The sequence below is a fragment of the Herpailurus yagouaroundi genome, unplaced genomic scaffold, assembly GCF_014898765.1.
Source record: "Herpailurus yagouaroundi ecotype Mexico unplaced genomic scaffold, PumYag 165, whole genome shotgun sequence".
Classification (NCBI taxonomy): Eukaryota; Metazoa; Chordata; class Mammalia; order Carnivora; family Felidae; genus Herpailurus; species Herpailurus yagouaroundi.
The window spans coordinates 13,347,257-13,370,117 of NW_024412406.1; the positions used below are offsets into that span (position 1 = coordinate 13,347,257).

The window sequence follows — 22,861 nt, forward strand, 5'->3', positions numbered from 1 at the left end:
TGTAGATTTGATCTCATAGATGTAAGGAGCGTGTGTAGATTTGATCTTCTAAATGTAATGGGGTACATATTGAAAAAGGAGAGATACAAAAGATGTTTATCACATATTTAAAATGTGCTTGTAAATTAAAAACAGTAATAGATTAAAATTTAAAAGTAATACTGTTGTTTTTTTCACTTCCCCCAAAATAAATCCCCAACACAGTATGTACTTTGTAGAACCCAATTACTAATTCAGAATGCTGTAGCTACCTAAAAGTGGAACAGTGACTTAGGTGTTAAAATATTTCTTAAAGGTCTCAAAGAATTTAAGTTGGACAAACTTCAATTGCCTTTGTGTTTGCTTGGTTTATTTTACCATTATTATTTTTTTCTTTTCAGTTTAGAAAAATAAGATAGTAAAAGAAAAGGAATAAAAGGGCAGAATATACAAGAGTGTGTCAGTAGGAACCAGAGTTACATTAAAAATAGGAACGATTGTTTTTTCTTACTGCTTTACCAGTATATCTAAGCAATAAAAAGAAATTGCTCCCTTATTAACATTTGGTATGATTTTTTTAGTTGTGCTTATAGTAAAATTGAAATGACATGGTTATTCTCTTTGGACTGTACATGATCTGATGTAATATTTGGCATTTGTGGCATTTTTAAAACTAAAAATCTAGGGATATATCTTTTAATACAAGGAATGTGTTAAAAGGGATGTATCTTTGGTATAAAAGGAAGGGATATTTTTATGGTTAGGTGAATGGCTAGCTTTAAGATTTCTAGGGAAAGAAGAAAGCATTTTATTTTTATACTCAGAAAACATTCTAGATCCTATTCAAAAGTCCCAAGAAGAGATAAATAGGTTTTCTTTAAAGTTTCTATTTTGAGGCTCAAAGGACCACGGACACTCAGACACTCTGAAAAGTACAATTTTTGAGAAAGTAAATGAAAATAGGTTAAGAAAATAATTTTGAATCAGACTCTGTGTGTGTGTGTGTGTGAGAGAGAGAGAGAGAGAGGGGGGTGGGTATGGGGATGGTTCATGCTTGGCCTTAAAAATAGGTTAAATTGCCATTTGAAGCTAGGAAGTGAGAATTGGGGATGAGTGCATATGACCCTTCATATATTTTTTGCAGCGCTTACTTAAAAGATAGTTAAGATCAAATATCATATACAAATAACGGAATTAGCAAGGCAGATGTAACTATTGTATTTCTCCACATAAAAGGGCAACAAAATAATCTGAGAAGCATGAACTTCAACCTGGTCCCTGGAATAAAGCAAAAGTCATGTAGGAAATTACCCACTGCTGCCCCCTCCCCCCGCAACTGGGAGCAGGGACCTGGACGAATTCAGCCTGGTGTCCCTATTGGCTAAGGTACCCTGCTAATACCGTGTGGTCTCCATGCCAGGACCACCCCAAATTTAAGACTCTATCAAAAGAACTTGTCATAATAGAAGGCCTTCAGTCAGTCAGTACGTTATCCTGATAGCACTAGTTTAGTTGTGGGTAATGATCACTCAAAATGTCCATGAAGTAATTCAGAAAACTGCACTACCAAATGGCACCCTTCTCACGTTGCACACACAAAACCTCCCATGTCATATGGGCTACAGTACTCAAGATACACACCTGGCCACCCACCCTTTGTTTCCTGGCCTGACAGTAACAAGTCATTCAGAAAGTCAGTCTTTCATAATTTATTGAACAATAATGGTATATTAGTATAGTGGTGCTAGCCACAATTCCTGCCTGCAGGGAGCTTATAAATTAATGATGGAGGCTATTGATGGAGAATGAGTGAATCTTCAACAGTAGTCTGTCATCGGGGCAAAATCATTCTAAACTAATGCCACTATTTTTATGTCAAACCACAGAATCTCCAAAGGAATAACAATATTAGGAAAGAAACAAGTCTCCTTGTGTTAGTCGTGACAAGCATTAACTAGTAGTAAGAAATAGCCAATAGTGGAATGCCAAATGATAAAGCTAGTACTGTGGATGAGAAAAAAAAAAAAATCAGGAGCCATGGGAGCCATGCAACCAAAAAGTAAATGCCAGAGGCCCTAAATGAGATGCTTCTAGGGTTACTGCTATTCTTAAATTACACTGGGAATTCTTCTTTGCAGCAGATCAGAATGCAATGTGACACCGCCAGTCCTCAATGTATGAGACATAGGTCCTGTGGCTTCAATTACAAATGTAGGAGCTTCCTGGTTTTCTGGAAAAAAACATCTCATGTGATAAAAATTAATAGAGCTAACACAGGCAAAGCAATGTCTGACATAGATTCTGTGTATATTCTAAAGATCACTTAAGCCTGGGTGAGGATTACCAAGCCAGTCATAGCACCTTCTTTTCAATAAATGGTAATACACGGAGGAACTTGGCAGGCCATTTGCAATTTTGACTTAAAAAGAATTTTTTTTGACATTTTAGAAGTATGGTTTGAATGTGCCTTACATTTTCAAAATAAATACTCATAGTTGCACTATCCAAAGACAACCAATTATGTCTTGGTGAATATTTTTTATATATTTAAAAAAAAATTTTATACTAACATCTAAACACGAAAGTAGGTGGGATAGCATAAGGGAACTCAGTGTCACCTCTAAACTAAAAATTATCAAATCCTAGTTAATCTTATTATACCTGTAACCTCACCACATCCCTCCCCTGCCCTGATCTCTCCTATGATTATTGTTGAAAGCAGATCTCAGATATGTTACTTGATTTGTATATATTTCAATATGTATTTCAATATGTATTTAAGACTCCATTAAAAGAATTTTTTAGCTGGAGGCGCCTGGGTGGCTCAGTCGGCTAAGCATCCGACTTCAGCTCAGGTCATGATCTCACAGCCCATGAGTTCAAGCCCCGCGTCGGGCTCTGTGCTGACAACTCAGAGCCTGGAGCCTGCTTCAGATTCTGTGTCTCCCTCTCTCTCGGCCCCTCCCCTGCTCATGCTCTGTCTCTCTGTGTCTCAAAAATAAATAAAAACATTTAAAAAAATATTTTTTAGCATAGAAATAGTAGATAGTACCTAGTACTTTAGCTATCTAGAAAATTAATAGGAATTTCTTAATTTATTAAATGTCTAATCTATAGTTACATTTCTCCATTTCCTATTGATTTCTATGTTGTGGTAAAATACATATCATGTAAATGCTACCTCCTTAGTCATGTTTTAATTTTAATTAATTAATTATTAGAGAGCATGCGTGAGAAGAGGAGAGGGGCAGAGAGAGAGAGAGAGAGAGAGAGAGAGAGAGAGAGAGAATCCCAAGCAGGCTCCAGGCTCAACATGGAGCCCCACGTAGGGCATGATCCCACAATCATGGGATTATGACCTGAGCCCAAAATCAAGAGTTGGACCCTCAACTGACTGAGCCACCCCGGCGCCTCTCCTTAGTCTCAGTTCAGTAGTAGTAAATACATTCACGTTGTTGTACAACCCTGTGTCCAGGACTCTCTTCATCATGCAATACTGGAAGTCTGTTAAACAGCTCCCCCTTCTCTCCTTACCCCCAGCACCTGGCAACCACCATTCTGCTTTCTGTCTCTATGATTATGACCCCTCTAAACACCTCATACAAGTAAAATCACACAGTACTCATCTTTTTGTGAAAAACTGATTTCATGTAGCATAATGTCTTCAAGGTTCATTGGTATCGTATGCATATGTCAAAATTTCCTTCCTTTTTTAAGGCTGAATAATAATATCCCATTATATGGGTATACCACATTCTGGTTGTTCATTATTGGACATTTCTTGGGTTGCTTCTACATTTCAGCTATTGTGAATAAGGCTGTTGTGAATATGGGTATATAAATACCTTTTTCTTTTTTTCTTTTTTTGCTTTATTATTTAAGTTTTTGTTCACCTGAAACTAGTATGTCAACTAAACTTCAATTAAAAATTTTTAAGTGCAAATATCTTTTTGAGACCCTGCTTTCATTTATTTTGGGTATATACCCAGAAATGGAATTGCTGAATCACATCATAATTCTATGCCTAAATTTTTGAGAAACTGACATACTGTTTTCCATAGCCGCTGTAACATGTTCTGTTCCCACTAACAGTGCAGAGGTTCCAACTTCGCTATATGCTCATCAACACTTGTTATTTTCTGGAGTTTTTTGTTTTTGTTTTTGTTTTTTCATCGTAGTCATCCTAATGGCTGTGACATGGTACCTCATTGTGATTTTGATTCATCTTTCCCTAATGGTTAGTGCTACTGAGCATCTTTTCATTTGCTTGTTGACTCTTTGCATACCCTCTTTGGAGGAATATCTGTTCAAGCCTTTTGCCTATTCTTTAATCAAACTCTTTGGGTTTGTTTGTTGAATTGTAGGAGTTTTTTATATATCCTGGGTATTAACCTCCTTTTAGATATATGAGTTGCAAACATTTTCTCACAACCCATAGGTTCTCTTTTAATTTTGTTAACTGGGTCCTTTGATGCACAGAAGTTTTCAGGCATGTTTTTTATATTGTTGTTTATACTTTTAATGTAATATCCAAGAATGTCATGAAACTTTTCCCAGAAGAGTTTTATACTTTGACTCTTAATTTTTAGGTCTTTAACCCATTTTGAGTTAATTTTCAAATATTATGTATTGAACAAGGTAAGAATCCAACTTTATTCTTTTGGATTTGGATATCCTGTTTTCTCAGAACCATTTATTGAAAAGACTATCATTTCCCCATTGAATAGTCTTGGTACCCCTGGTGAAAATCATTTGACCACATGAGTAGGAGTTTATTTCTGAAATCTCTGTTACATTGCCTTGTTCTGTATCTCTGTCTTTATGTCAGTACTAAACTGTTTTGATTACTGTGACTTTGTAATAAGTTTTCAAATCAGGAAGTGTGAGACCCAACTTTGTTCTTTTTCAAGACGTTTTTACCTATTCAGAGTCCCTCGAGATTCCGTATGCATTTTATGATGGATTTTTATATTCCTGCAAAAACTGCTATTGAGAATTTGATAGGCATTACATTAAATCTATAAACCACTGGGTACTATTAACATCTTAATATTAAGTCTTCCCTTCGTGAACATGGGGATGTTGAATATCTTTACATTTATTTGGGTCTTCTTTGATTTCACCAACATTTTGGTAGTTTTCAATGTACAAGTACACAGTGTACAAGTCTTTTGCCTATGTTTATTTCTAAGTTTTATTCCTTTGGTGCTATTGTAAGTTGAATCATTTTCTTAAATTCTTTTCTGGATTGTTCATCATTAGTATATAGAAATGATTTCTGCGTATTGGTTTTTTATCCTATAACTATGCCGAATTCATTTGTTAGTTCTAACAGATTCTGTGTATGTATGTGGAATCTTTAGAGTTTTCTACATAGAAGATCAGGTCATCTGCAAACAGTTTTACTTCCCTTTCTATTTGGATGCCTTTTATTTACTTAATTTTTTACCTAATTTCTTTCTTTTCCTTTCTTTTTTTTTTTTTTAACCTAAATGCACTTATAGCACTCTATGAAGTAGAAATGTCAAAAGTGGGACATTCTTGTCTTGTTCCTGATCATGGAGGAAAAGCATTCAGACATTCAGACTTTTATCATTGAATATGCTATTACCTGTGGGCTTTCATTTATGGCTTCTGTGCTGAGATAGTTTTTTTCTATCTCTGTTACTAGTTTGCAAAGTGCTTTTCTCCAATGGTTTTATAATTTTTAACAGTTTACTGTATGTCTTTCAAGTGTCTTTTAATCTGTAGATTCTCACTCAATCTTTTTTTTTCTAACCTTGTGTATTTCTGTTGAAGTAACCGGACTGTCTGCCCTGTAGAGTTCCTGGGAGTTTGGATTTTCTTGACTGCATCTCCATTGTGTTCCTTTGTCACATACTTCTTTTCCCTTGTATGTCCTACAAATTAGTAGCTAGATCTAGAAGCTTAATTAGATTCAGATTTGATTTGTGTGTGTGCTGGGGGGGGCGGGGGGAGAGGGTCAAGACTTCATAGATGGAGATATCCTTCCTGTAAAAGGTGCATAATTTCTGGTTACTGCCATTTTTAAAACTTTAGTATTCTAGTTAGACAGTCTCCTTTCACAATCAGTTATACAGTGTTCTTACTTATCCTGTATATCCTTTCTTCTTGGCTCAAAGGCAGTTCATTAGGAAGGATAAAACATGAGTTGTATGTATGTGTGTGGGGGGGGCGGTGGTGATGGTAATTGAACCATAAGTTCATTAATTCAGCAAGTATATGCAGATCAACCACAGAAATAAAATGATTGACAGCTTTTGTGGCAAATAACTAGACCATAGCTATTTTTGGTGAGGCAAAGTTTTTAGGTGAATCTAAGCCACTTCCTTAATTTTGAGATTTTCTCAAAACTCTCTTCTTGAATAGCTCTCCAGTATTACTGAAGATGCTTGATTAAGGCTTTCTGGTCACCTCTAGTGGACACATACGTATCCTCAGTAGCTCATGCTGAGTAAACTGGGAGTTGCCATATTTCTGTATTATTTTTTCAGTATAGTGAATTTCAGTTTATCAGACATAGTTTCAGTGTGATTAATCTATAGATGTGCTTGATGCTTGGCGGCTGATTTTAAAGGTAATTCCAGCTGTCTTTTTTGAGACTTGAGTCTAGCCTTAGGCATTTACTCTGCCAGTACTTTCCTTGCCAATCTCAGTGTGAGAATAACATTTAACAGAGGTTTATGTATAATGTGTATACAGTGTAATCTTGACTTGGAAGTAATTAGCTATTTACATTAGGGAAAGAATGCTGTGCCCACATCATGGAGCTGAAGAATGGAGTACCTTTCTCTTAGGAGTCAGTCAGATAACTCCATCAGAGTTTCTGTTTGTGGAAAAACTGAACGAGAAGACCCTACTTTTCTTTCTTACTATGATACCTGATAATTTCATATTATTCTGATAATCTTAAAGTGCTTCCACATTCCATCTTTTAACCCTACTACAAACAATAACTGTAAAATGTTATGTTATTCTTGAAATGCTAGGGTAAAGCACCATTTTGTGAGCTCTGCATATTTTCAGGGACTATGTACATTGAAAGTACTAAATTTGGAATATACCTCAGTAATTACTGATTATTGCCATGTATCAATACCAACCATTTGCTGATAAACTGGGGCAGGGTCAAGATTTTGCCAAGATCTATTCTCTCAAGTCATTTGCTAATTGGCTATAAGCAGTGGATTTGGACTATACTTAAGTGCATATTCACAAAGTCTAACCTATTAATGATTAAATGGTATGGGCTAACAGGTACTTGTGACTAACTCAGGATCACACTGCTTGACTATGCAAGTGATGTATGTGTTGTTTTGTTTTGTTTTGTTTTGTTTTGTGTTTGTTTTTTTTAAGAACACCTCTAAGTTTCAACTGATAGTGAATGACTCTATCTCCTACTCAGTTCCTAGATATTCAGATTATGGAACATCTTTTGCTGGTTTCCTAGTGTTGGGTCGTCTTTCCTAGTGATAACAGCCAACTTTGTCCCAAAAAGCTTACTTGCTATTTTGGGGAGAACAATGACGCGCCCTCCTGGGAGTAGCAACACTGAATGTATCTAGTTTAGCTTCCGTGCAGATCAGCTTTACTAATGACCGTGCTCTTGAAAACATGGTCATCTCAAAATATTGGCATGGGGAATTTACGGTTGCCCTTATTAAATAGCTTGAACTTCACATGCAGTTTGAATTCAGAATATTAATGCATCTTTTTATGGAAGAACATGGAGTCCTATGTCTAGATTGGCTACAGCTATTGGTGGAGTAGTAGTAGTAAGAATAGAAATAATTCCACTACTGCCAGTTCTAGTAGCATCAGCAGGTTTCTACTTGCGAGGTACCGTGTTCAGAATTTCAAATAAATTACCAAATTTAACCTCTCACACATGCTGGTTTTGCTCCCATTTTACTAATGAGGAACCTGAGGCTCAGAGGGTAAGTAACTGAACCTGACCACCACCACACAACCCGTCAATGGCAAAGTTTAGAATTCCAGTCTAAACTCTACGACTGCAAAGCCTGTGGCATGACCATTATGAAAGTGTGCATTTTCAACGTTTTTCTGCCCTTGTGCAAGAGCTCTTTGCCCACAGGTTGTGAGCAAAAGTGTTGTAGAGGAAACTTGTGGCATGTAGTGAAAGAGTGGTCCCGAGAATGCCTTGTGTTAGACCTAGTTAGTATTAGACCCAGTTCAGTCAAGAGGTGAGCTGGATGGCTATGTCGTAAGTGCCGTGTACAAGGCAGTTTCGTTACTAGTCATCCCAAGAGGATTCCTAGACTGACGTGTAGAAGCAAATGGAACAGCCTCGCAGGACCAGCAGTGTCTTCATCTGGTTGCTGAGTCTCAGGAAATTCAAATTTCTGAATTTCTATGGATTGCATATTTAATGACCCTTAAAATTTATCAAATGCCATGAAGACAGGCGACAAGAGACCATATCCTCATCTTCTGATGTTCCCATACTCACCTGTATTTACAGGCACTCTTTTTTTCAAAACAGATTATAGATTTTCAACACGTGAATTCAAGACTGCCAGACCTAAATCTCTCTACAGGCTGAATTTAATGGCATTTCAGCATTTCTGTGTACTAATTTTGTCTAGAATTTCTTTTAACTCTTTTAAGCATTTTTATAACATGGTGATCTAGTAGACTAGTGATCAGCCTGAAAAAAAAATTAATAAAAGGAAAGAAATGACAATGGGCTAGGGGTAATACTGGTGATTTCAGCATAGAATGATAATAACTTGAGTTTCTGTGAGCATTCTGTGTTCTGGAAACAGGAGGAAAAGATCTTGAGACCATGGGATAATTAAAGATCACTTGATAAAGGATGAAAGCAAAACAGTTGTTTTAGGTCTGGGTCTGTGCTCAGCAGATTTCATTGTTATTTAATTTTTCAACTAAATGTTGCTTTCTGTTCAGTAGACATAATTGCCTTTGACTTAACAGGCAGCAGCCGTGGGTAGCCTCACATTGCATCAAGTTCCTTCACTTTATTTTCCTGACTTTAAGCAGACATTTGCAATTTAATATCCTATCAACATAATTTAGGAGCAGGGTTAAATTTCAGTTCTCTGTGTGTATGTGCGGTGTTGGATGCTATTTGTGTTGCTTTGGTGAGGAACATCTTGAGAAGAAGGTCTCTAGTAGGAGAACGTCCTGGGCAGAAGAGCTATAGTAAATTGACACTATTTCTTCATTAAAATAAAGAAAAATGCCTAAGCATTTGATTTTATTTTCTCTGTCTGAACCTCTTCACTGTACTAATTTTTACGAAGGAACTAAATTGTAGAGCACATAAGAACATATTTTGCTGAATGTTGTAATGCATACCACTACTGAATTTAAAAAATAAACAATTGCGTGCTGCTTTTATGCTAAGTTTCTCCACCTCATTAAGTAGATAGGTAAGGCTTTATAAGCAGTGGTTCTAAGAATGGGCTGCTGTTTCATCAGGTACAAATTAATCTTGCATTTCTAATGAATATGTTTAATTCTGTATTATGTAGGTAGAATCATTTTAGGACTAAAAAGTGCCCCCCTCCCCCTTAGGTAGGTATCTGTGGATTTTTTTTAACCAATACTGAATGCTAACAACTAACTAAAGGTCACATTTAATATTTTTATTGAAATTATCTGAAATACTCTATTTATTGCTTTTCATTCATTCATCCCTCCGCCAAACTTTGGGAAAGCCCTGTGCCAGGCATATTGTGCTAGGTCCCGGGGATATAGAGATAAGGGTGTAGGGCTATGGGTCTGCCCTACTTAGATGGTAACACACCTACTGGCCCAGCTGCCAGTGAGCCAGGCTGGAAAGAGTCAAGGATGAGACTCTTACCTGATGAAGAGGCAATGGGAGAAACTGTGCAGGAGTTCAGGGCATGCAGGTTCACTCAGAGACCTCAGCATACTAATGTGAGTAATCAAGGGAGACTGATCCTTTACCCTAGGTTTGTGTTTTGTTTTTTTTATTTTATTTTATTTTTTTTTTATGTTTTATTTATTTTTGAGACAGTGACAGAGCATGAACGGGGGAGGGGCAGAGAGAGAGGGAGACACAGAATCGGAAGCAGGCTCCAGGCTCTGAGCCATCCGCCCAGAGCCCGACGCCCACAGCCCATCTCACGGACCGCGAGATCATGACCTGAGCCGAAGTCGGACGCTTAACCGACTGAGCCACCCAAGCACCCCTACCCTAGGTTTTTTAAGGTCCCTGGTGAGAATGACCATCAGAGTCCCTCGTCTTTTACATAAGGCCTCTGCCTAAGTCATCTTTTGAAGAAAAGATTTCATGACAAAAAAAATAGTTTGAAAAAGTATACATCGGTCCCATATTAGGGAGGTAAGGAACAGTCAGACGTTTATGGGCTTTTTGTACTTGTTGAAGTGTTTAGATGTTTCCTAAAAGGGATAGGAGAGTGAAATTGTCCTAGTGAGACCCTGGACATAGAGCCCTGGGAAGGAGGTGATTGCAAATATTCACATAGGAGACACGTGGCTGGGGGGGGGGGGGCAGTGGCAGTGAATATATGGAAGGCATGAATTCCAGATCCAAGTGGCAGGATGTCATGATTGATTTGACGTAGGGTCAAAAGAGGCCGTTTAGAAGAATGCCAAGGTTTGGGGCTGATAGGTTGCCATTCACCTAAAAAAGGAAAACAGTAGGTTTGCAGGGGAACTATGACAAATCCAACTTGCAGCACATTGAGTTTCAGATGCTATATGGAACAACCAGCTAGAAATGGCCAATAGGTAATTGATACGTGGGCCCAGAGTTGGGATCTAAGATCTAGCAGAAGGGAGCGGCGTGAAGGTTGAAGCCGTGAGTGTGCTGGGGTCTGTGAGGCAGGCACCCACAGTGAGCAATAGATAAAAACAGTCCCAGGGACCCACATCATTGAAGGGATAGATGATGGATACTCAGATTCTAGAAAGATGCCCAAAAAATATTGATGGTGTTATAGGCACCGGGAAAAGAAATGTCAAGAAGATATTGAACTACAGTGGCAAGTGCCACAGAGGGTCAAGTTCAAAAAAAAAAAAAAAAAGAAAGAAAGAAAGAAACATTTGGCAACAATGTTTACTTAAATGACATGTTTCTTTGAAGTGATACAACAAAAAATGGTTTTACAAAAGCAACTATTTTATAACTACAGCTTTGGAATTTGTTATTGCAAAGCACAAGAAAAGATTAAGCCAAAGATGTGGTGATTTTAATGTCTCAGTTTTGGTCTAAAAAAATGTGGGTTTTTTTCTTCCTCTAAATATGCCAAAATAAGCCATCAAGCTATGACTAATTTATTAACTGTTCAGTGTTAGCTTTTGTCACATTTGACTTGTTTCAGACATATTTGAAAAATGTGAACGTATTAAAAGATTCTTATGAAGTGAAATTTAACCTCAATATGAGGACGCCAGTGTAAGCAAATCTATGAACGCAGTTATCTATTTGCCCTTCTGGTAGTTTCCTTTTAGGTAAACCACTTTGGGTGAGGTGGCTCTGCACCCTGACAGCTCTGACCGTAAGCAGATCACAACACTGCTGCTACTCCATTTCCCTGTCCCTAAAATCAAAAGTGGGTATGTTCTAGAGTTCTCCCCTTCAAACTGTAGACCGTGATACATGAGTGAGCCAGGAAGTGGGAAATTATCAGAGTGCACTACTCCACATAGCAAGTAACGTCTTGTTTTGACAAATTTACATTAAAGCTCTTTGGGAGAGAGGGAAAAGAAGGAGGGATGATGGGGGGCGGGGGGAGAGAGGAAGAAAGAGAATGTGTGTGTGTGTGTGTGTGTGTGTGAGAGAGAGAGAGAGAGAGAGAGTACTAGCTCATCCTGTAAAATGTATTTTTAACTACAGACTGTGGTTTTAAATTTTTTGAAAAACACTGCCCTCAACTAGAGCCCCTTCCTATTCTAAAAATCTCTCATTCCAGTTGTCTGCCCAGTTGCTCTCTTGACGTAGTAAATGTTTGAGGACAGTACTGTGGAGTGGCAGGTATAAAAACTGTTAAGGAATGACCGCTAATAACAAAGGAGAAAGACATTAAAAGGTAAATAAGGCCAACATCTGTGTTGTATTTGACCACAAGACTGAAAAGCCTTTAAAATTTATTGGTATTCCGACTAGCAAGTCATTACTGTAATTTATGAAGTAAAGTTAAAATATGCTGTATATTAACAAACAATGGAGTAATTCTTTTGATGGTGGTATAATATGCAACCATATCGAGGAGAAATAAGGCTTTTTCAAAAGTAACAATACCGGCACATAAATTCCCGGATTGGCAATTAAATAAATGTGGTGAGTCTCTTCCATCTTGCCACATAAAAAGATTCATGGACATGGTTATGAGACAAGTCAGTGTATTTTTATTGGCCTGAACTAGAGGGAGTAAACACCTTGGTCAGGTGTTTTGTTTTAGAAGCAGCTGTTTGAACTTCTCCTACTGGTTATGTCTGCTCTAGGGTATATTTGAGCATTTGCTTTTTCCAGCGCACTTACTGATTTAGAATTCAAGTGAGTGAACAATTTCCTATAAAACTAAGATTCAATGGAAGTTTCTCTATACTTGTGGGTAAACTTTTAAATTCGTCTGCAGCCTCCGGAATTTCATAGACTTTAGGTGGTATTAAACAGGGACAGTTTAAAGAATGCTGAGGAGTATGAATCATCAAACCGGAAATCTGAGGGACGTGTTTTTATTTGTCCTTCCCTACGCAGCTCTTAGACATTCCGTTGGTCTCTCTTTCTTCTCTGCCCTGTTACAAACCCTGGGGTGTTTGCTTTGCCCCTTTGCCAATCTAACCCCTGACTCTTGGCAGTACTGTGCTCTCTGCCTCCTTCCCACTGTCAGTCAGCCGGCGGAGAAGGCCTGGGGAAGAGAGCAATTGAGACCAGCGAGGTCATCCTGCCATATTTTCCCAGACCCTTCGCTGTCGGTCCTCTGGGACTCCTGAAAGGTAGACTGATGGAGGGGGCATGGTGGAAGCAGTGCTAGCAGAGTGGGTGGGGTGGGGCGGTGTTGACTCCACCTCCCTGGCCATAGCTGATTGGCCTGTGGCAGGCAGCCTTTGAGTCCCCGCCCCATCCCTCCATCCCAGGCCCCTGCTCTCTCCACTGTGTGCAAACGCATCCAGCAGTGCCAGATTAAGAGACGAGAATTTTTTTTTTTTTCTGCATGCGAACAACGTGTCTGCCAGTTAGCCATCCAATTTATTAGATGAGCAAAGTAAGGATCGGTGAGGTAAGGGCCCCAAAGTGGGAGAGCAAGGTAAGGCCTGGCCCCTGGGTCTAGGGCTCTTCCTCCAATGCTTGAGGCTCTTTCCCGAAGTGCTTGTAGAGACGGGACTTGAGATAAATACTCAAGAGCGTGGTAGACTATAGAAATATGGGCAGTAGGGAGTAGACCACAGACTTTGGAATGAAGATGCTGTGTTCAGAAGACCGTACAGAAAACGTGCAAGTCTTATGTCAGAGAGTATAGGCACACAAAGTATACCCCAGTACGCAGGTGACATATGTGAAAGCATAATTCTTCTACTTATAATTTCCCTAGTTAAGTGATGATACAGGTGGACTCTGTACTTACTACAGAGGCTTGATGTAACAATGAAACAGGCTATCAGAAATTATTGCTTGAAAACATTTAAAATGTCGTACGTGTAACAGCCAACATTGCTGTTAGAATGCCGGTGAAACCTTCCCAAACTCTCATTACAGCTTTGTAGACTTTGTGGACGTGTTTTCTTCCTTGATTAGTTATGCAAGGTCTTCACCAAGAACCATGTTTTTTCCTGGATGTGATACATTACAAATACAGTGACACCATGAAAACTGCAACTATTTCCACAGCCCCTGAATTCATCTCAGTGCCCATAGATGTCATGCGGATATGGAGTGTATGAGACAGCCTGATCATCAGTAGCACTCAAGGCTTAAGCTTTGCATGTACATTTCAGGATGCTGGTACCTCCCCTCCCCCCCCCCCAACAAGCCGCCCCTGTGCCTTTGGTACGGTCCTGGCTGTCTGGTAACTGGATGGTGTCGCATGAATGTCAGGATCAGCTCTCTGAGCTGGGCATAGTGCCCGGTGCTCAGAGTGGCTATAACTTCCTACTGTGAGTATACCCCAAATTGGCCGACAGCCCCAAAAAATAACAAATAATGATAGTTATCATCTGGAGTAAAATTAGTATTTATCACCCTTCCGAAATTAATCTATTATTGTACCTATTTTCTGGTATTTGTGGCAGACCTGTTAGATACTCTTGGTTTATGGCGTAACATACACGGTGTCTTCTCCAGTCCATGAATTTCTTGCTCCTGACACACACCTGTGAAGATAAATTTCCTCTACTCTATATGCCTAAGTAACCCTGGATTTTATATTGTAATATTTGAAGCAGCAAATTATCTCTTCATTATGCAAAGTACCAATAGCATTGGGGTCACTTGTTAAATAAGATAAGTCACTGAAGTTTGCACACAGAGTGGATCACGTCCACCAGGAGCAGCTGGAGGCCAACCCTCCCCGATGAGTCCCTTGCTCTTGGCCCTTCCTTGCACTGACTCCCTCTTCTTGTGACACTGCATTCCATGAACCTGAAGTACATATGTTCTTGACCTGAAAAATTCTTCTTTTAGGATCCACCTACATCAGTTTCCCTTGGACTGCGCATGGAAGAAATGATTTTCAACTTGGCAGACACACATCTATTTTTCAACGACTTAGAAGTAAGTTCTGATTATTGTATACACACTTCATGTTGCGTGCCTGGAAGTCGGTGAGTGGTCTTGCAATAACAGTGAGATATTTTGCGACTATCTAACGGAAATAATGAGATTCCATTCATTACTGATTATGTGGTAATATGGTTGCCTTCATGGTATTTCTGTTTTGCTTTACTTGGGCTGTTGCGTTTCAAGGTTAGATTCCATGTGACCCTTGGTAAGGATTAAAACTTGATGTCAAAACTCTTAAATATTAAACTGTGTTGATATCCTATGCTACAGATTTCTCAGCTACGTAATTACCACTGAGACGGGTTACCTTCAGAATCCAACAGAAGGAGCAACACTGGCCTACCCTCTCCTTGTCAGCCTCTTATCCTATGGAGTCCTATGGTTTTCTATGATTTCTATGTCGTCCTCTTATCCTATGGAATCCTATGGTTTTCTTTCCGGTTGGCCCGATTGTATAATATTTTAGTCAGGCCTCTGCCCTTTGGACTGCCAGGATTTCTTACGTCAAACTGCTGATGATTTTATTTGTCCATTGTAATTTGGGGAGGAACTTCTGTAAGATGGTTAATTAAACTTGTTACAGGCACTGTCTAACATGATGATCTCGATTAGCGGCGTTTTTAAGCCTAGAGAATATTGTTTCTTATATCACCGTTAGGAGAAAACATGACTATGACTACATTTCACCCTCTTCTTAATAGAGACAGTTGTTTATTTAAATCCTGCTGTTAAGCAAGCTTGTGGTAAGGCTGCCAACAGGCATTAATCATCAAGTTGTTGTTTTGGTAGATTTTATAAATGTGTGTTATTTCAGACAGAAGAATCTGAGAGATTCAAATAGAACTTTTACTGATCAAAGTTAATGGGCAGCAATTGGCCTTTAAATATTTCCTGATGTTTCCCTTTTCGAAATCAAGCAAAACACACCTTATTTAATAGATGAGCCAAAATCATTTGAAAAATGCCAGTGTGACAGAACTTAAATGCGGTTTGTTCAACATCTGTCCTGTATTTTGATTTCTTTTCATCTGCAATGAAACTACTCGTAGACGAATTGGCAACTTTCGGTGCAATAAAATTATTTAAATGTGCTTCATTTTTTCCCATTCCTTAGTGAAATATTTATTTTTACACTTATGGTAAAATACAGGTTTTTTTTCACATTTTAAAGTATTTGCTTTTCTTAAGGAAATTACATGTAAGGCATTACTATTTTTTAAGGTAGAAATATTCCCAGTGAGTGACAAGTTCAGAGTTGCCTTTAGAAGAGCTTAATAATCATTCTTATTTTCAAAAGCTGTTTCTGATTTATGGTTGTGATTCACTTCATAAGAGAACAGCACAAAAAATTCCATATTTTACTGGTATATTAAAATTCCTTCCCTAAGTTTCCATTTGTTTCTAATGATACAGACTAGGCTGATATTTTGTCTTGGGTACAACCTTGTTACTCTTACCGATGTTAATAGGTGTTAATAGCACCCATCAAGAAGAAATTAGCAGCAATTTGCTATTGCCTTCAAATTTTACCTTCTTACAAATGCCAAAGCTTGTCTATGCAGTGGCAAAACTATTGTGGTGAAAAGTGAGAGGTTAGCCAAAGCAATAATTCGGTATCATATAGACCAAAAACTTCCAAACTTGGTTTTGATATAACAGCTGGATTTTCATTTGTTTACTGACATTATTCACAGTGAACTAACTGTATACAGAGTATCTAAAATAGCGCTCAAATCCATGGAAAGTACATCTTGAAAGTTCTAGTTTAGAGATGTAGGGGATATAGTTTTACCATAAGCCCAAACTGAAATAAAAAGAAAATGATGAACTGGGGGTCGATGCAGACATTAAAATGTCTGATTCTGTTCTTGGCGTAAGGACTTTCCCTTATGTAAAGTGGAGAAGGAAATAAAGATATAATTCAACCAAATATACAAAGCAACAGTAGAAAAATGAAGCTTACAACCTTACAAAACTTAGCTTTAAGTTATTTTACTTAAGAGTAATATAAAGGTATCAACAAAAGTATAAATCAAAGATCCATTTAACCTCCGTCTTTGAAAATTGTTTACTTGCTCTAGATTTGCACAATATTTCAAAAATAAATTGGTTCTTAAACTCATTTCAGTATTTCATTTTATATTTTGGTAATTCAGACCTGGGGCTGGTCATTGCAAATACTAGTTTCTTTCAAAATAAAAAGCAGAGTTATTTCCTGGGAAAAATAAATGTATTGGCATTCTATTTCCAAGAAAACCAAAATTATCTCATCAGGCAGAAATGGTGTGGAAATGCCTAATTTCACACTCTAATGAGCAATGTGGTGCAGTAAGAGACGTGGATATTTTAATATATTTAAATTACATGTTTTTAACATTCTAAGATCTCTGATACAGGTAATTTCAAGGAGATTAAGGATCTATTGTTTAGCTGGAAGTGTGATTTCCGAACTCCAATTGTTGACATTTGGCCTCATTTTCTTTTAAAAAGTTAACTTTTGTGCCAGCCACCCCTCTGTATAATTTGATTTGTTCACAGTTTTGGCTTATAAGAGATTCTGAATAACGAAACACACTTGTGAGAGGCTTCTAGTAACAGTTTTTGTGTTATCAGAGTATATGTTTCAAATCGTTCTGGAGATACTAGCAAATTTTAGGATATCATTTTAAAGTAATTTAGAAATGCCTTAATTGTACTTTAAGAACTAAAACAGTTAATCATTTTAGTTTTAAAAGTCTTGTGTGTCAGCTCATTTTGTGACAATTTTTAATAAAAGCAGTCACAATTTAAATTAATTGTGTTGACACTCCGGAGCAGGGTGGGGGGGAGGGCAGGGAATTAAATGGAGAAATTTTGTGGGTTTTGTTTTGTTTTGTTTGTTTTTTGGTACCATTGAAAAATATTTGACATGTTAAGGAACATGAGTGACAGGGAGACGTAATTTTCAAAGGAAATAATATCCCCCCCACCCCCCACTCCCAGAGAAGGGTTTAAACTTTACTTCCATAGTGTACTCTGGCTTTCCTATTTCTAAGACTATTTAACATCCCGCGTATCATTTTACCAAAGGGTCTCCGCGTGCAATGTGATGATGCTTATATGGAAGTCATTTTTTATGAGTGACGGTATGGAACTAGAGGTGTTTTTTTTGTTTTTGTTTTTTTTCTTCAGCTTCTTTAGCAAAGTATGACTCCGAGTGAATGGAGAAAGAGTTCTTTCTGTTGGGTTTTTATTGAAAGGCAACCTGCAGGCAGAGTGAGGAAAGGCCTTTCGTGTACGATAACGTTTCAGTTTAACTTGCTGTTGGTCAGTTCTCCCGCTAGATTTTTTTTCCACAGTCAGGGAGGCTATTTCATCAAGATGGATATAAGTCAACTAAAAATAAGGTGTAAGCCTATGTTGAACTTGCTCTCTGTCGGGTGTCAAGTTGTATCACTGAGCTGGCATTACGGTTGCCATCCTAACTGGTGCTGGTGACGTAGTGGCCTTCACGGGCCTCTGCTCCCAGAGCACACTCCCTGACTGCAGGGATCAGGGTTGGGAAATAGCAGGAACGCTCCTCATCCTTCTGTCTTCACGTGAAGGGGTTGTATACACCACACTTATCTAGTTAAGTGTGGGGCTCCATTGGAGCATTCTCCCTCTCCTAGTGTGTTGCATAGTTGAGACAGACCAGAGGATTCCTTAGTGTCAGGATTCACATGAATGCCTCCGTCCTTTCTTGAGTCTTTGCCATGTAGACTCCTGTCCTAGATCTGTCGTTTAAGTACCTGCTTCTGGTACCCCTTTGTTTTTACCTTTTCTACAAAGAAAAGGCTTGGGATAGGGGTGGCTGGGTGGCTTGGTCGGTTAAGTGACCGACTTCGGCTCAGGTCATGATCTCGCGGTCCGTGAGTTCGAGCCCCGAGTCGGGTTCTGTGCTGACAGCTCAGAGCCTGGAGCCCGCTTCAGATTCTGTGTCTCCCTCTCTCTCTGCCCCTCCCCTGTTCATGCTCTGTCTCTCTGTGTCTCAAAAAAATAAATAAACATTAAAAAAAAATTAAGGAAAGGCTTGGGATAGAAAGTTCCGGTCTCCGAAGAGGCAAGCCTGGGTTTGGTGAGGCAAAGGTTGTGGAAGGCTGCTGAAAACAGTCTCTAAATAATGCTGTGCTTAAAGGAAGGGAGTTGTAATGATTTTTCTTATAAAGCAAAGAAATTAGTTTGCCCCTTGGTTTCATTCAGTCTTTAAATTTGTAATAATACTTTATGACTCTAACCCTTAGGGTATCATCTGTTAATTATTTTAGTATATGGTATTTATAAATTTGTATTTACCTACGAAAAAAATCTTTCTTCAAAGTATCAACCATGCCAATGCTCAATAGCTTCGATTCCACGTGACGTGTTTTGTAGTGACCTAATGCCTGTGTTGCCAAAAGTGTAAAATTTTAGCTAATTCAGAGGTTGACTTTTTTGAGTTGAAAAATATAATTCACCTGGAAAGGGCCTTATTCTCTATAAATAAGTAGGAAAGGAACTCTTGTGCCCAGAGTCCAGCTTTTGTGGTGGGTGCTGGAAATTCTGGTTCTCTGCTGCTGCCTGAGAAAGCATCTCACGGGTGCTTCCAGAGAGGACGCTTCGAGAAGAGCTTTGAGCTGTTCTCTGTTTTCAGTCCCTTCCACAAGCCAAGAGCAACTGTATGAAAATGTACGTGCATATCAGTATTATATTCCAAATGTACCCATACACATATACACATATGGCATGTTTTCAGCTCTGTACAGAGGCTTTTGTGCTCTTATTTGCTCCTTATACATTTGGCAAACATAAAGTATCATATTTTTTTAAACTCCTGGTAACATCTTTCATAGCAACCAGAATATCGCCTTCAACGTTTTGACCATTAAATGACTTAGATTGAATTCTTATCTGTTATCTTAGAATAGAATCCATTTCTATTTCCTCCCCCATGGAAGAGAGTGGAGAGTTGACTTTGCCTTCTTTGTCTTTATTTTTGAAAAGAAAGTTCATCTATTTATTTTATTTTAATTTTTTTTTTTTAATTTACATCCAAGTTAGTTAGCATGTAATGTGCAATAATGATTTCAGGAGTAGATTCCAGTGATTCATCCCCTACATAGAACACCCAGTGCTTATCCCAACAAGTGTCCTCCTTAATGCCCTGTGCCCATTTGGCCCACCCCCTCACACACACACACACACACACAACCCCTCAAGCAACCCTCAGTTTGTTCTCTGCAGTTAAGTCTCCTGTGTTTGCCTTCCTGTGTCTTAAGGTAAGTTGTTTGGTCTTGTCCATTTCCTTGGTTAACAAGATTAACGGCAAAAGTCTGAGTTTAGAGGGCAAACTACAGTTTCTGAGTAACAAATGATTATTAGATATAATAAATGAATATTGAATTTAACTATATCCTAATTGATGGCTGAAAAGAAGCAATGTCATATTTTGTTATTATTACTAATGAGTAATTTTAAGTGTTCTTCCTGTTCATTTCTTACAAGATTCTATATTTTTCTTTTATGTGAAGTAAGAAATAGATATATAAAAATCTATTCAAGGACTTCGTTAATTGTGAGGTTCATCAGAAGGTTAGTAGTCAAAGTATACAGCTGCTTAACATAATAAAAGGTATTTACCTTACACTGACAGCCAACATTGTACTTAGCAGTAAAATAAGAGAGACACATCATCATTACAAAAGGAAAAAAAAAAATTAAATGCTCTCTGTCAGGACTATTATTCAGCATTATTTTAGGAATCTGGGGCGCAGTAAGGCATGAGCTATAACTAATGAAATGAAAGCGATGGAAATGATTGTTTTTGCAGAAAACTTGATATACATAAAAGCTGAAATAAACTTGAATAGTCTTAGAATTTATAATAAGCTTCAGAAAAGTGAAAGATGATAGAATTAAGTTTAAAAATCAATAACTTTTGTATTTTAGTCAGACATGCAGAAATTTTAATTATAATTTTAAAGTAGCAGAAACTGCAACACCAAAATGAAAACAAAATTAAAAGGAAAAATAATAAGTAACCTATACAAGAGGCAATTGTAAGAAATATATGAATAAAACTTTGACATCTTACTGAGAGATCTAAGGATTTGAATAAAAGATTTTTTCCCTTTCTTTTTGTAACACATTTGAACAGTTTTACAAAATTGTCCGTTTGAAAGGATAGGCAAAAATACCTAAAATTTTTTTGTCAGAAAGTGGTAATAGTAAGCATCCAACTCAACCAAATAGTAAATGTCTTAGAATTCTATGATGATATGAAGATTTGTGTTGGCCTACATTGGCATTGGACTAACCAGGGGGAGAAAAGATCATTCAGACATAGCCCCAACTTCTAGAAAACTTTTGTATGTGTTAAATGAACACACACATATAATAAGATAAGGAATTGATGTCAATTCATTAAGAAAAAACATAAATAGCTCAGTAGAAGAAATGAGCAAAGAACATGGGACAGACTGTTCACAAGAGGAAAACATTCAAATTGTCCACACACATAAAGGAAAGATGTTAGATTTCACTTTTGGTGATCAGAAATGTCAGAGAGTAAGTGGTCAGCCCCTGCCCATTACACCAGCAAAGATTTAAAATCAGTGATGTGGTCTACAGTGCAGTAAGATAAACATCTTGTGTCCACTGCTGATAAGGATGTGAATTGGTACGAGTTTTCAGAAAAGCAGTTTGATAATATGTATTCAGGAGCTTAATGTGCTGATTTTTTTACTCAGTAATTCCACTTTTCGCTTCTATTCTGAGAAAAGAGAATTGTAGACAGATAACTGATAACATAGTGATAAGCAGTCATTGACCTTGTCCTAAATACTTTACATACATTATTCCACTTAATACCCTGAGGTTTCTATGATAAAAAGCACTATCATTATCTCCATTTTGTGGAGGAGCCTAGCAAATCTTGGAGGATTAAACTAAAATTTGTCTAAGCTCATACAGCTACTGAATGACAGATGCTAACTCAAGACAGGTACTTTCTAGAAGTTCTCTCCGCCCACACTATATCTCCCCATGGCCTGTTTTTTTTTTTTGTTTTTTTTTTAATTCTGAAATACAGAAATGTTTTCAATACCCATAAAAAAAAAAAGGAATGAAATAAATTATAGCATCCTCATTGGAGATTGTTTTAAGACTATATTAAATAGAAGGAGGGGCGCCTGGGTGGCGCAGTTGGTTAAGCGTCCGACTTCAGCCAGGTCATGATCTCGCGGTCCGTGAGTTCGAGCCCCGCGTCAGGCTCTGGGCTGATGGCTCAGCCTGGAGCCTGTTTCCGATTCTGTGTCTCCCTCTCTCTCTGCCCCTCCCCAGTTCATGCTCTGTCTCTCTCTGTCCCAAAAATAAATAAACGTTGAAAAAAAAAAATAGAAGGAAAATATTCATGGTCCATTTCAAGTGTAAAATATAGGCTGTACAGTACAGGGTAACTTAATGTTAGAAAGTATGCCCTATTATCTGAAAAGGTTATAGACTGGATGATTCCAGTGATTTAACATTCTAGAAAAGGCAAAACTATGGAGACAGTAAAAAAGTTCAGTTGGTCGCCATGGGTTAGAGGGAGGGAGGGATGAATAGAGGGAGTTCAGAGGATTTTTTAGGTAGTGAAACTGTCGTGTGTGATGCTGCAACGGTGGATTCCCAGCATCGTACTTTTGTCAAAACCCTTAGGATGCACAACACCAAGAGTGGGCTCTTTTATTTTTTTTTAATATGAAATTTATTGTCAAATTGGTTTCCATACAACACCCAGGGCTCATCCCAAAAGGTGCCCTCCTCAATACCCGTCACCCACCCCGTCTCCCTCCCTATCCCCATCAACCCTCAGTTCTCAGTTTTTAAGAGTCCAAGAGTGAGCTCTAATGTCAATGATGGACTATGGGCGATAATGATGTGTCAGTGTAGATTCATTTGATCATCACAGATGTAACGCTCTTAAGATGTCCGTAGTAGGGGAAGTTGTGCATGCATGTAGACAAGGTACACATGGAAAATCTCTCTGCTTTCTGTTCAGTTTTTTTTGTAGGTCTATTGCTTCTCTAGAAAAACAAAGTTTAACTTTTTAAAAAAGATTATGGCATA

At 38.0% G+C, this 22,861-nt stretch overlaps 1 protein-coding gene across 13 annotated transcripts in view; it reads left to right on the forward strand.

The window, feature by feature from the left end:
- EYA1 (EYA transcriptional coactivator and phosphatase 1) overlaps window positions 1–22,861 on the forward strand; it is a 172,793-nt gene that overhangs the window by 101,356 nt on the left and 48,576 nt on the right. For all 13 annotated transcript variants that reach the window (XM_040487612.1, XM_040487619.1, XM_040487613.1 and 10 more), the window contains one exon: window positions 14,657–14,746. In XM_040487612.1, the coding sequence (XP_040343546.1) occupies window positions 14,657–14,746 (90 nt within the window). The remainder of the gene's footprint in view (window positions 1–14,656; window positions 14,747–22,861) is intronic.